Below are 14,443 nucleotides of genomic sequence, written 5' to 3'. Positions count from 1 at the left end.
GTATCAACTGCACCTGGATGTGACAAAACTCGCTGTTCGAGATCCACATGCAGGAGGGTATAGAATTGGCTACGAATCATAGAGAAATGAACGTCCAAATCAGACACTTAGAAAAGCTAAGGCAGCAGGACGATCAAGAAGGCAGGATCTATCATGGCATAAAACGCAGTGGAGAGAATAGAAATGCAAAAAGTGGCGCTAGATCAAACCACGGCTACCACGCATGACTTCCAAGACAACTCGGGATACAATCATCGGCGATCGCAACTAGCCAGACAAATGTGTGATGGCCAGCTTATCTCTTTTCCTCCTTCACTCGGCTGTTCTCCATCTTGTTGGCTTCGTCCGGTTCATCCGCGTTGGCTTTCTCTTCCGTTGCCTTTTCTCTCCGTCTGTTCAATTCTGGCGAAAAGCAGCGGTATACTCATCCAGGTCCCACGCCAAAATCCCGATTTTCATCTTTCATCTTTTCCAGCTTCCGAGCCACTAGTTGTTCCATCTGAGCTTTTTCCTTCTCGTCCATCAGACCGACCATCTTTTCACGCTTCCCCGGGACTCTCATTGGGTCAAAATAAACCGTGGGTCAATTTTCTGCTGATAGATTGCATCAAACGCAAAGCTGTGCGACACTGCATACATAATCCAGAAATCTCTGCTCTCCCAACTCTGTTGCATAGGACCGGAGAGTCGCTGGTCTTCTTTCAGCCGACCCTGCTGGATCGCTTTGTCTTCACAAGCCCTCATCGCCCTGAGAAATGTCTTTAGACCATGGTCAAATACTCTTGTCCAGTCCTCAATGTCCTTGGCCAGAACTCAGGCTGCTCAATAAGCAGCCACCACAGCGGTCCATAAGAAAATTCAGCTGCTGCTGCGTATGTGAACTCGCAATCCACCACTACGACAATCTGCGTATTCTCATTAAGTAGTACATTTGCTGGCCGTAAATCATCACACCAGATTTTGAAAGGTCCTTTCTCAAGCAATGGATTGGTAAGTCGCTTGGATGTTTGGCTTAAGCACCTCTAATCCTAGAAGACATATTATTAAACATCAGTCTAGAAGCATTTGCCTTTATCTATATTTGCTTTGATCTGTATGCCCCCTATCTCCCTGAGCCTCTATACAAGTATATTTGCCTAACTTCTACTAGAGACGTATCTGACTATCTAACCGCGTAGTTGTTCCTTACCCAACGCCTATTCTATGAATCAGTGGCGTAAAGCTGTTGAGTCTTTCTCATCGCTGGAGATTTTGCCCTTGCCAGACGTCGTATCTGGCCGTGGTGGGGAACGCTTGACGAGACGACTGCGCGAGCAGCATTGTGGTTTGCGGTTCGGACTTTGGCTGGGAAATTCGAGATGGGCGGATCGATGCCATTGTACAAAGCTTCGCCTAGTAGTTTGGCTTGATAGGTAGATCCGAGTTCGAGAGAAATTTGACCGGTGTCGATTAGGAATAGTTACTGAATGGAATGAAGGTCGAGAGATAGAAGTAGGAGCTGGAGCCCGATGAGTGGTGTTACCTTACTAGGCTGCTAGGACCGAATCGGCAACCAGACTGACCTGACCCTCCTGGAAGACTCATCCGTTCCCTTGCGACCCGCTTAAGGCTAGGGAGCTTGTTTCTGTGTCCTTCCAAAGTAGATGGACTGGCTCTCTGTCCATCTGCACGCCTAGTTGTGTTTGTTCCAGAAAGCCGCAAAGCTGAGGCTTCGTCTGCAGTTGTAGGTCCTGTGGCTGGCGGACTCCATGGATATGGACGTTCCCTTGCTTATGGCGACGCGATCGCGGCTTGCAGGTCTCTGGAATTTCCACGCCAGGCGTAGCCGTAGCCGTTGCCACGCCAGCTCTGTAGACTTTACGGTTCAAGAGGAATGCTATCATCTTAGCTCGCGTTCCTGGGGGCGCGATGGGTTAATTGTCGGCTGTGATACCACGAGGTTGACGCTGTGATGCTCTGTTATTGGGCGGCTGGATGGTAACGAGTCTTGATTTGTTAGTTTTGGGTTCAACTTTTTAATTCGTGCATTGATCTGGGATGGTTGTGCGCATGGAGCTCACCATGCCCTGCCCTAGCATCAGATTCGTTTCTCCAGCAGTCTGCCTGGATGGATTCCTGAGCCGCAATATTCCAGCAGAAGAGGACCATCCGAGCAATCCAAAAGGGGAACAGTAGGGAGGCCTTTGGATGAGAAATCAAGATGGGGAAGCGTGATGGCATCCGCATATGCGTAATGAAATTGGAAGTACATTGATGGAGCAGGTGTGAAGGCAGTTGCTGATTCATTGACTGCGTATGGAAGACAGGATAGAATAAATGAACTAGAAGACAAACTGTCTGTGATGAAGAGTAGGTAAACAGGAAACAAGGATGATAAGAGATTGGCATGGCGAAGAATGAAACCCACCATCCACCATCCACTGTCCACTGTCCATCTCTCCTTCTTCCCTCCTGAAACAGAGTTCCAGGTGACCTCACCAGCCTGCTCCAGCTCAAATATTCTCTTCCTAACCCTGATTAAGTGCTCTTCCATATCTTTCTCCGCCTGTATAAGAAGCGGGAGGTTGTTGAATGTCTCGGAGCCCCCATTCACATGAAGGATCTCTTGACACCACTCGCCACCGTCATTAAAGGAGTATTGGGTACAGCCATTACCACTAATGGGTGAACATTCCAGAGTAGAATTCCCCTCTTAACTGGTATCGCCGAAGCCGCGGCAGGCCTGGCCAGCGCCATAACAATCAAATTCATAACTTTGCGCGTTTTACAAGCGACGATAGAGCGACATCAGCGGGATTGGCAGACAGGGCAGACAAGACGACGACGGCTACAGAATTAACAGAAATAGGAGAGGCGGTCGCGACGGGCAGCAGGACCATTGCGGCATAGCGGATGCGCCTTAGATTCGGCCGCGAATTAAGCGATAATTGAGAATGGGGATAGCTTGGGTGTTCAGCCATTGCCGAAATAGATCGCCAAACGAATCTCGGATGCTGGGGTCTTCAGTATCACAGAGAAAGAAAAGATGTCCTTTGTCCTTGTCAGTCAAGACAAGGGTAGTCCCTGAATAGATTTTGCGAAGATGTTCTGTGATATCACAAATGATCGAGTCTTCGATGGGAACAGGCACGGTGAGCGTGATATGGATTCCGTCTTGTTCTTGTCCTGAGTCCATGCTTTCTCGTCGACAGGCAGTGTGCGACCTGTGCTTTTATATTTACCTCCTCTCGTGGTCACATATGTTTGATTCAGAGACTCGGAGTAGTGAGCTAGAAAATAGCGGGCAGGCATCATTACATGTCTTTTTTCTTGGGCGACATCAGTGGCGTTCACGCCTGGTGCTTGGAGGACGTCAGTCTCCGGTCACTTCACCGAACACTCTGTGGCTAAAAGACCACGCTTGCCAGATGTTAGTGTATGAGGCAGCGTATTACTTGCTTCGGACCCTTTAGATGGTTGGACGCTGGTGCTGTAGCTTGGGTGGAGGTCGAGCAAATACTGCCTGCCAACCAATTATTGACTGGGGCCTTTTGATTATAGGCAAGGGTTCTATCTCTTAGGTACACTGGTCTCTTCTGTTTCATTATGCTTCATCACGACTTGCGAGTATGCCCATCTACCGCGGATAGCTTGGAGTTGCGAGACAATTACCCCTTCTCATCATATATCAAGCCAGTCAACAAGTTTAAATAGATGTATATGCTCAATCATTCACTAGGTTGATGGTACACCATTCCTGAAGCCTGTTTATGCTGCGAAGGTAATTTTCCGCGCCTCCCAACGTAGCGTATTGCTGATAGTATGACCACTAATGCAGGCTGTTTGTGCCACCGTGCGGGAACACGATATTCTCACAGGGAAGTACATACAGGGTTCCCCTCCTTACTAGAATAGAAGCTAAGTCACGCCTCAAGCTCAAGCCAAGCTGGCCCAGCGGTATTTGCTTGTCACTCAAACCCACGGAGGTGAGTGTAGGTAAACACAACTGCAAGAGTAGTATCTAAAGTTTTAGTGACAGTTATGGCAGGTAGTATAGTACCGGTGGTAACTACAGTGGTAGTAAGTACGGTATTAGTTTATCAGAAGCCCTCAAGCTTTTCACGGCCGTGGGCCGTCCCGCTCCCCGTTGTTGATGCTGGAACGTGATCAATGGCGTCCCACACCCAGAATTCTTGGGCGCCCAATCTGCTCCAAGCAATTTTTTTTCACTTTTATTCTAGCAGTCAAGATTCTTTGCATTAAATCGTTTCTATGGACTCAGTTAAACGCAAAAAGTCAAAGTCGCAGGGTAAAGAGCCTGATTTGACCAATTACTCGGGCAACCAAGTTCCGACGGCAGGGACATTATCTCAGCTTCCTTTGTCATGGGTTCCCTACACCTAACTCGCCCGACTGTCACCAACTGCCGGCCTTTTCCTCATCTACTTCCCTCATGTGTTTGGGTTTATGCATGCAGCGTTGCATTTGTCGACCCCAGTTCTGGATATTCTGCGTGCAGGTGCTGTGCTTTTTGGCGGCTCCATTTTTCTCTCTGATGCGATTTATATCTGAATGACCTCATCGACTCGCCCCTTGACGCTCTTATCTCAAGAACGAAGCACCGTCCAATCCCTCAAGGCGCAGTGTCACCCACCGCTGCATTGGTCTACACTATTACCCAGGCTATTGCAGCAGCCTTATTCCTGCCATTGCTGCCGCATTCTCAAATGTGGTTCTACGCGCTGCGCAGTATCCTCGGTTGGACGTACTACCTCTGAGCTACGCGGCATACAAACTACCCTCAGGTGGTGTTAGGTCTGTGGCTCGCATGGGGTGTTGTGATAGGAGAACTCTCCCTTGGCATAGAGATGATCTTGTTTCCCCAGGGCTGGAACTGGAAAGGTTTGATCCACAGTGAGTTCCATGTAAACCCCGCTATTCTGAGCCTTGTTATTGCAAATACTCTCTGGACTGTTCTGTATGACACAGTCTACGCCCATCAAGATATTGAGGATGATCTCAAGACGGGCATAAAGAGCATCGCGGTACTGTGGAGGCAACAGACGAAGATTCTATTATGGGGTTCGCTGGTTATTCTGGCGCTACTATTAGGTCACTGTGGCTATGCCAGTAACCTTGGATTCTTCTACTACTTCATCGCGGTAATTGCAGCGAAAGGATCATTAGGGCGGATGATATTTCAGGTGAAGTATGAGCAAAGTTGCTGGTGGTGGTTCAGAAATGAAATCTGGTTGGCTGGAGGTGCAATTACTGCTGGCCTCTCGGAGTATCTGAAGGAGATCATCTACTAAGGGGGCATGCTATATGTCTCCATAACACTTTGATGCTTAGCTCCTACAAGGAGCCGTCAGGCCGACTACATTGAATTAAGGTGACGTCCTTGCCCTCGTGCAATATGACCTAGCAACAATGATGGGAACTTAAGGAATTCTTCTACTTGCAAGGCCTTTGTAGTTGAATTTCACAAGGAATAGGGCAATGTCATTGACTTCTGTCTCGGCCAGTGTGATCTATGAAATGTTTACTCCGTGGGATCAAGGTCGTAAGGTATACAGAACTCACCGCATTCATAGAGAAGCAGCGCTAATTGGTGACAATACATTTGAAATGTTTAAAGCGGAATGTAGCATCAGATCGACTCTAGGAACACGCTAATTATTGCTGTGGTTGCTTTACCAATCCACCCAGGATCTATGACCAGGACTGTTCAATTTCCAAATAGAGTTAGCTGGAGTGTGCGTTGAGTGCAGGCCAGTATGCGTGAAGCGGGCTCGCTAGTATTATCTCGAGGTCTCACTAGGGAGATCAAATAATGAAGGTCTAATCATCTCAGTTTAACTGCACTCGAGCGTTCAAATACACATTGGTCTTGATGTAACGTTCCGCCTCTAGTCTATGGTAGCACGGCTGCGGGGCGCTTGGTAAGAGACATGGAATCGACTAAGATGCGTCCAACTGATAGAGGATCAAAGCAAGCCAAGAGAGTTCAATCCATCGCTGATATTGATTGAACAAGAACGAAAGCGCACGAGATCCGAAACAAAGGTACATTATGGTAAGAGGGCCTCTTGGAAGATCTTCGGGCCAGAGTTGAAAGACAGTCGGTGGCGCGTTATTAATTGTATCTAGTCCTACATCAAGGATAGCCTGCACCCGGTGAAGCATAGTATTAGATAGATGCTGCTATCTATTACAAGCCGTGTCTCCTTTGCTGCGTTTATAAGATGGCGTAGGGTATTCTCAGTACGATGCAGGTTCAAGCGCTGCATAGCGCTCGTTGATAATCCCCTTCATGAGGGCCCATGGACTCTCAATTGAATTCAGTTTAGGGGAGTATGGCGGCCAGGCCGTAACGAGAATCTGCATATCTAAGGAGGGACCTACTAATATAAGCAGTATGGACTAAAACACAATCATGGATAGAGATATCACCAGACTGAAGCAATTCTGGTAAAACCCTTCTTATACAGAATGTATAACCCAAGACGTACCCCCCCAACGTCAGACCCAAGGGCATCATCTAAAGCGATAAGGCCTGTACGTATATTACATTCAGCTGTCCAGGGGCTAGATTTGGGTGATCTAGCTGGGTGAGCGCGGCAGCGAGAAATATTAAGTAGGCAGCTAATGTGAATTCCGAATAGGGCAAACGGTAAATAATATCAACACTATATTACTGTCGCCTTCTTTTCTTCCATTGTTTCTGGCACCTCAGGAACAGCCCTAAACCGTGTTACATGATAAGCCAGAGACGCCACGGCTTGGTTGTCCACAGGGCTGTCAACTATGCAGCGGTTGGGCTGGAAACTGGAGATCCGGACACAGTTCAGTCACAGATGATAATGGAGTTCAAAGGATGCCATAGCTGCAAGAGAAGTACTGGTAATATCATATGTAGCCAAGGCGGCTCTTAAGCTTAAACTAAACGTCAGGGTTCCACCAAAAAAAAAAAAGAAAAAAGAAAAAAGAAAAGAAAAAAGAAAAAAGAAAAGAAAAAAGAAAAGAAAAAAGAAAAAAGAAAAAAGAGAAAAACAGTGCAGCTGGATCCTAACTGAAGGGTTCCCTGGAGAGTATGGAGAGTATTGGTGAGAGGAGGTATATAAGGCTTGTCTGGATAAAGGCTGGAAATTGCCCAGGAGCCCAACTCGGTGCTTCAATATATTATCACTTCAGCTCTTTGTTGTAAAGTAGCATTTGGCGCGCATCCAATGTAAAAACCTGAAAAATGGACTTTTATGCACATCTTCTAGGATTCGAATCAGTCCTTCCCAGTCAATATCACCTGACCCTCCATGCCTATATACCCCTTCAACTGCATATCGTAGTGGAGTGTAACCCCGGTTGTCTTCTGCAGAGCTGTCAACTCCTTCTTTCAGAAGCAGCTGGACAGTCGACACCTTGCCCGCCATAGCCGCCCGATGCAGTGCGTTACATCCACGGTAATCCACTGCGAAAACATCCGCCCCAGCCCTCTGGAGCAGTCGAATGCAATCATCTGCTCCCCAATACGCAGCCGTCAGTATCGCATTGACGCCATGCTGGAAATCTCGCACATTGATATCAACCCCAGCATCAAGTAAGAGCTGCACGAATTCAGTGTGGGACCCTTTAATTGCTCGCTGCAGTATGGTTTCCCCAGTCACTGTTTGAATGGAAGGATCTGCTCCAGCCTCAAGAAGGATTCTAGCAGCATCCGCTCGACCCAGGTAAGCTTCGAAATAAAGGGGAGTCAAGCCTCGTGGCATCAGTCGGGGGTTAAGGTCCGCGCCAGCTTTGATCAGCTTCTGTAGGATAACTGTGTTTCGTCCAAATCCCTCATGCAAGGGCGTGCGTCCCTCGCAATCCGCCGCGGACGGGTTTGCACCGTGGTCCAGGAGAATCTGGACAATCCCAACTGCATCCTCATAGCAGGCAAGATGAAGAGCAGTTTTTCCTCTATTGTCCTTGGCTGATACATCTGAACCAGCATAAACCAGTGCTTTTGTCATCAATTCATCACTGTTCCTGACTGCTTGAAAAAGTGGCGTCCATCCTTCGTTGTCGGGAATGGAGCTCCGCGGGATCCATTTTGCGAGAGGTTTGATGAGATATTCAAGCCTTTGTTCCACGATATGATACAGGATGGTGTGCCCATTCTCATCGTGGGCCTGGATATGCTGAGAATTGAGAAGGGGGGCAATGTGGGGATGGCCTTGAATCAAATTTAGGAGATCCAAAGGTCCCAAATAGTCCGCGACCATCACAATGAGCTCCAAGGGAAGGGTGCAAGGACTATAGGCCGCCATGATTTTGTTATCGAGAGAAACATAGCAGATGTAAAGAAAACGGTTTTGAAATCAAGCCAGCGACGAGGAAATACATCGGAGTCATGTGACTCGCGGGGCAACAGGGCAACGGCGGCGCAGGAGTCATCCAACAGTTCAACAACACATCATATCGATGGATTTGCGTGATAAGCGGAAGGGCACACATCCTTCTGACAGGACAATCCCTGGCATTTACAGGCATCATCTGAGGTGTACCTGATACATTTCCCCACATGAACGCCTTCCCTGGCCCCCTGCTTTCCAACTCCGCCCTTTTTAGCGCTTGATCATTAGCAGGTCCCAACACTCAGTGTTGGCTGTGCAGCCTGTACTCACTCCTGAAAGTAATGAGGTTAGTTCAATAGCTACCCAGCATTAATATAGCGTTGTCATGCCTAACCTCTCTCAGTACAAGCTCTCGGGGGTCTATGAGCAGCTGGCAACCATTCTAGGCCCGGAGATCGCCTGGTTACACCATTGCGGTTCCTCTCTGTTAACTTGGTACAGTACCACAGGGGCCCTTATGATCTGATAATGATAGAGCGGGTGGCCTCATCAAAATATCCCACCAGCCGAGACTCTTGGACTGCTGAAGGTCCCCGGAATTTGTACCGCTCCCTAAGACCTACAAAGCGATGAGCCACGGAGCATTCCGTTCAGATGACAGTGGTATTATAAGCGGTGCGCTAAAGGAATACACCAGCCCAACAACTACGACTCCGAGTCTGAACTGTCATCCTCTCGTTCGAGCCAAGTTTTAAACGGGTTGGGCATATATTAGGATTCGATCGAAATGGCACAAACGACACAAGTCAACCCACCGGTAGCCCTGTCGCTATCGCAGGAGAGCCATCAGATCAATCCACTATCAAGACGTACGAGGGAAGACAAACCCCTCCCACCATTGCCTCGGGAGGCGTTCGCTAAGACGGGCTTGTTGGAGAGGGAGAGAGAGCTAGCGAGAATGTCCTCTCAAGATCGGCTCAGTGAACGATGCCCTCGCTGTGCGGAGCAACGAGTCATTGACGTTCAGCCCGAAGCACAGCCAAAGCTGGAGCTTTACCCCCTGCCTCACAAACCAGCCGAAAACATTTCGCTGCTCTGGACCGAGCAATCATGAGAGCAGAGCTCTAACCCAGACCGTTATTGATAGACCACGAGAAAGCTCCGAGTGTGAAGGCCGACAGGCAAGGAGCCTCCACACTCTTGAAGTCCCCTCTTTGTACAACTGGAACCCGTTCTGGCACTGGAGTGGAAGCCAGGCACAATCTTACAGTGACGAAGCCAACACTGGAGAGTGAGCCGTCTCGGACGGTTCACGTCCTGGCCCCGGAACTTGTACGCTCCTCAGCATGCACGCAGCAGACTTTGGCAGTGGCCAACCAACACGGCAGGAGCAAAAGAAAGTGTTCTGGAGTTGACAGTGTCTGGGTTTCTTTGATTCAACAGATGAACCCATTGTCCAGTTCAGCTCAAGTCAGAAAACCCAACTGATAGCGTCATCACATTCCGTCAGAACTCCCTCACGTGCATCCACAGTGTTGAGGCAGATGTGTAGTCCCGCACCTGCGTACACGCAGAGGCGTTCCGCTGCTGTGAAATTAACCAAGCTATGAAGTGAAAAGTTGGTGTTGAGTCCGTCTCTCTCTTTCGTCCACGCGTCTTTACCTCCGCCATACACGTTCCAAGCTGATATGTCTCATTTCCAACAGAAGGATGGATTGACTACCTACTTACCCTCGGTCCGGCCGCGGTATTGAGTATCGCACCTTCGTTATGCACAGGCTCGTGGGTGGATTATGTGGACAAACCACCTCCCCATAGAGATGTCACGAGCTGCCTTCTTGACTGGGCCAAGAAGCAGCTTCTCCTATATGTGCAGAGGTGTTTAGTGGCATGAAATGTGGTGACAGCAGTTACAGAGAGAACGAACATGTCAGTCCGTAGTTGATATACCATGCATGGATCTGTTCCAGTGCAGATACCGTGCATTTACCACCGGAATGCCATTTAAAGAAGTCAGCCACAGGTAGAATAGCCATCAAACCCTGTGTGTCAAGGTTCCACGGGGTTTAATGGAGACTTTGAGATAGAGCAGCTTCAGCGTCTCCAATCCAGATGCTTCAAGATGTTTCTTTGGATGTCTACTTTGTAATGATATGAGAGGCGTAGTGCATCTGCTACCATGCTCCCCAGTCCATGGGATCTCGTCGGTCTTCTGCGTTTGATAAGGAGCATTGAGTTGTCTGATCCAGTAGTCCTCTTTAACTTTTAGTGCACCAACAAGGCAGACACGGGGCCCCGCGCAAGGAAATGCACATAGACACAGGTAACCCGCGTTTCAAGTCAATGATAAGCTCAAAATAGAGCAACAAACCTGTTGCAAGCGGGTTCTACATGCGAACGAGGGTGTGTCTATTCTCGTCTTGAGCGCAGGTGCATGGCCCCAAAAGAACTGCGTAGCAATCTCTAGGCCAGTTTCATGATGCCCAGGGATCAGGGCTGAGTATTCTACGTTGCCAATAGCATGGCCGGCATGATGCCAACAGAACAAGCCGAAGTGGTGGCGTACCCCCGAAAGAAGGCTGAGCTCATGAACAGTCGATTTAGTTGCGCCGCTCTGAATTGGGGCGCACCTTCCAATGTGCTATTGTAGTTGGTTGAGCAGACAGGACAGATGAGCGCCTGGAACAGATTCCAACATCAGCGTCACATCACTACACGCTCAGGCAGAAGTGTTTCAAGGTCATATGCACATTGCTGAGTACTGTTGGATTTCTTCAAGATAGTAACAATTGCGTGCTAAACATAGAACATGTATCCTGGGGAGTTCCTCCATTCCATAGCCCCGATATCTTGGTTGGTTCACATACCACAGTGAAACAGTTCGAGATGTCAGGCTGCACTCGGTGTTCCTGTTTATAGAAAACATCGGTGGTGGAGCATCGCAGACCTATATAAACCATTGATTGTTGCTCGTTCCATCGTAACCCAGTCAATCTTTAGCAGTACAAGTATCTTCATCCTCTCCCAGCATCTACCGAGCATGACACTGGGAAGGCCACAAGCAACTTCCCCCAGGGGGCGGGCATTCATTTGATTGATTTCGCAGCCACCCAGGGCCGCGTCCAGCAGTATCAGAACTCCCGTGACACGATGTGCGCCAGCGCGCCCCGGTTCTCGTTGTATCCCTCCCTGACCGAGATGAATTGCCTTCCGATTTTCAACCCCCCATTGACATATAATGACGATGGCACCGATGCGAGCCTTGCTGCCCTCAAAACCTCCGGACAGGTGATGTGCAATCCCGGTCCGAACGAGAAGCCCACCGCGCAGCAGATCCTGCAGCTGCAAAAGTGGACCGGTGGACGCGTTTCGACGCCGACGTACGGCGTCAAAAAGCGATCTGTGAAAGCCAGACAGAATGGCCGGGTTTGCTTCGCGGATCATCGAGTTGTGGTCGTGAGTAAACATGGAGACCACACAGCCAGCGAGCTGTGCAAGAGCACTTCGGCTGCGGGGCCGGATTTCGTCTCGACCAAGGAAGGCTTGTTCTGCGACATGTGCACCGGAGAACTATGGCCATTGTGCTCACAGGCTGCTCCCACTGGGTGTTTCGATGTGGACTTGAAGGCTATGAGGGCGAGTAATGGGGCAGTCACCAGTACAGGCCTTCATGCCAGGGATGTGATTACTGGGAGGGACATTCCAGAGAAGGAATATAAGAAGGTGGTGCATTGGAAGTGACCCTGACCAGTTGAATCTTCTGCCTGTTGTATGGTTTTGTCTTCTCCTGTTCTTCTGTTCTTCTGTTCTTAGGTTCGACAGCCCCATTCACTGCATGCTTTGTCTTAATTCATGTTCACATTCGATTAACTTGGGATGCTCTTGTCAAGTAAATGAAACCTACCCTGTCTATCTGTAGATGGTATCTGTTTGGAAGAACACGACTAGTGGCTCTGATTCTAAGAACTCCTTCGCTGTTAGCCTGGCAACTGGCCATCCTTGCATCCGTAGATCTTAGCACTTGAACAGAAGACTGGCCCATGGCTGTTGTGTTGCATAATATCGTGGAAGATGTAAACAAATGCCATTGTGCGATATAATTCCTCTGGTAGTTAAACTGAGGATCGACCTCACTGGTTTGAAGCAGGACTAACGTCGCTGAATGAGATACTAATGGCCTATGGCAAGGATTACTTCATGTATTTGGAAAGAGGGGGACTGGAATAAACAAGGGTGCAGGTCCCTGTGGGACCAGCACTTAGTGGTCCTTTAGGTTAAATATAGGAACTCAATAGACGTACTCAACCTCTCTAAACCTTTCTGTGCATGAATTATAAAGTTAATGTCCCACTTCACCTATTATTTATTGTTGTAACAGTCTTTGAAGCATGGTTAATAATTACCTAATGGTCCAGGGTATAAAACTCCACTCTTCCAGGATCAAGGTGACAAAGTCACGTATGGAGTGTCAACTTCATGTCACACAGGAAGGGTGATTGCACTTAATTCATCGTGCCCCTACTAAAGAGTTCTATTTAAATATATATACAGAGGCATCACATCATGAACAAAGAGCACTGGTAGCCCGGGTCAGATTGTGATGTTAAGGCAGCATAACACAGCCACAAAAAAGCGCTGGGAACATGGAAGAAAGGTAGGCAAACCTAGAATACATATGGATCCAGAAAGAAGAAAGTAGAAAGAAGAAAGAGGCGCGCTTGCGAACATGATGACCGTGAAATCCTCAATATACGGCCATTGACCGCATTGCCATCCATGGTATCATGGACAGAACCATCCAACTACAGCATACTATGCATGCGTACCGTGTGATAAATGAAGAAAGACTGAGCGCTCAACGCGATGGATGTGCTGGTAGTTCCACGGCCTGGTGTTCGTTCGAGGTATTTCCGATTTCGTGGGGGTAAGGATCCAATTTGGGCCCATCTTGGTGAGAGACCTGAAGCTCGTACAAGGGCGTTGCCGATTCATTGTTCTGTGACGTTCGGTAGCGCCGCAGCAGAAAGAACCAAATCAATCCAGCAATGATGGCCACTCCTGCGACCCCTCCAACAACACCGCCTGCAATGGCCCCGACATTTGTTCCCGACGATGGTGAAGACGTAACTGAGGGAGTCGGTTCAGTTGTCTGGGTGCTTTCCGATGCCGATGTCGACATTGAAGATCCTGGAGTGGAAGTCGAAGGTATTGAAGCTGTCGGAGTCACTGCAATGAGCCATAAGCAAGTATCAAAAAAAAGGATTGGAGATAAGAATGAACACACCTGTGCCAGACGCAACAACAGAAAGTTGAACCAACCCGTCGTCCAATGCATAGCTTGGGTCCGCACAGCCGACAAACCCATTTGATACCCACTTGAAGGCTCCTAATCCTTGGTCGCAGCAGAAAAAGTCAGACGCATAGTAGAGATTCCAAGTGCTATTTGCGCATCTTTTCTCCTGGGGCTCCGTCGGTGTTTTCCAACACTTAGTAGACGACTGGTTTGGTGGACAGTAAGTGTCGAGCGGGCAGCATGCATGGAACGCTCCCCATGTTTTACCGCAGTCCAGTTCGACGTCGGTATTGCAGGATACATTCCTGCGAGATGCATAGCCTTCGGGCATCTCTGTCGTCAACAGAACAGTAGAAGCAACGAGGCGACGAACAAGAGCCAGATTGTGTTGACTGTTGCCCCCGATGAAGCGCGTGCGAATCGCGATTCTGATGCTGGCTTGAGTAATCGTACAACCCGGATAGAAAAGTCCGATCGAATCCGTGTCAGAACGTGGAGAAGGGGTCCTCAAAGGCTTACGTATACGCCAGAGGCTGGAAAGTCCAGTCTTGGCTCACCTCTGGTATCAGAGGGTGTCTGCCTTAGAGTTACCTGGTCAGTTGTCAGGGGTGGGCCGTGGAATTTTAGCCCTGCATGACTGGGCCACGGACGTACCGAGGAGGTCACTGACAAGTCCCGCTGCTCCTTGCGATAGCATTACCATCTCCATGACATAGGGTGTATGGGTACTCCGGACACGTTGGTTTCATTGTGAACCTGCGCCGCCATGCGCAGGAAATGGATCGCCATTGGCCAATCCAGGCGATAGCTGCATTAGGCGTGCTCGGCGGAGACGTCG

At 48.9% G+C, this 14,443-nt stretch overlaps 3 protein-coding genes across 3 annotated transcripts, besides 4 other annotated features; 1 reads left to right on the top strand and 2 right to left on the bottom strand.

The window, feature by feature from the left end:
- Nucleotides 1–6,941: 6,941 nt before the first annotated feature.
- Nucleotides 6,942–7,032: a microsatellite.
- Nucleotides 6,943–7,024: a microsatellite.
- Nucleotides 6,943–7,032: a microsatellite.
- Nucleotides 6,945–7,026: a microsatellite.
- A 137-nt stretch (nucleotides 7,033–7,169) lies between the features above and the next one.
- Nucleotides 7,170–8,285, bottom strand: NFIA_047740 (ankyrin repeat protein; the record flags this gene model as incomplete). The annotated part of the gene is made up of 1 exon (XM_001257334.1): nucleotides 7,170–8,285. One exon carries the CDS (start codon nucleotides 8,283–8,285, stop codon nucleotides 7,170–7,172), a length of 1,116 nt encoding a protein of 371 aa, XP_001257335.1.
- A 2,548-nt stretch (nucleotides 8,286–10,833) lies between these two features.
- On the top strand, nucleotides 10,834–12,053 carry NFIA_047730 (uncharacterized protein; the record flags this gene model as incomplete). The annotated part of the gene is made up of 2 exons (XM_001257333.1): nucleotides 10,834–10,950; nucleotides 11,313–12,053. 2 exons carry the CDS (start codon nucleotides 10,834–10,836, stop codon nucleotides 12,051–12,053), a joined length of 858 nt encoding a protein of 285 aa, XP_001257334.1.
- Nucleotides 12,054–13,167: 1,114 nt separating this feature from the next.
- Nucleotides 13,168–13,936, bottom strand: NFIA_047720 (uncharacterized protein; the record flags this gene model as incomplete). Its single annotated transcript, XM_001257332.1, has 2 exons — nucleotides 13,168–13,538; nucleotides 13,597–13,936. The coding sequence occupies 2 exons, from the start codon at nucleotides 13,934–13,936 to the stop codon at nucleotides 13,168–13,170; spliced, it is 711 nt and encodes a 236-aa protein (XP_001257333.1).
- Nucleotides 13,937–14,443: the final 507 nt, after the last annotated feature.

The sequence above is a fragment of the Aspergillus fischeri genome, genomic scaffold (assembly GCF_000149645.3).
Source record: "Aspergillus fischeri NRRL 181 1099437636266 genomic scaffold, whole genome shotgun sequence".
NCBI classification, from domain to species: Eukaryota; Fungi; Ascomycota; class Eurotiomycetes; order Eurotiales; family Aspergillaceae; genus Aspergillus; species Aspergillus fischeri.
This window is presented reverse-complemented; position numbering and strand designations above follow the sequence as displayed.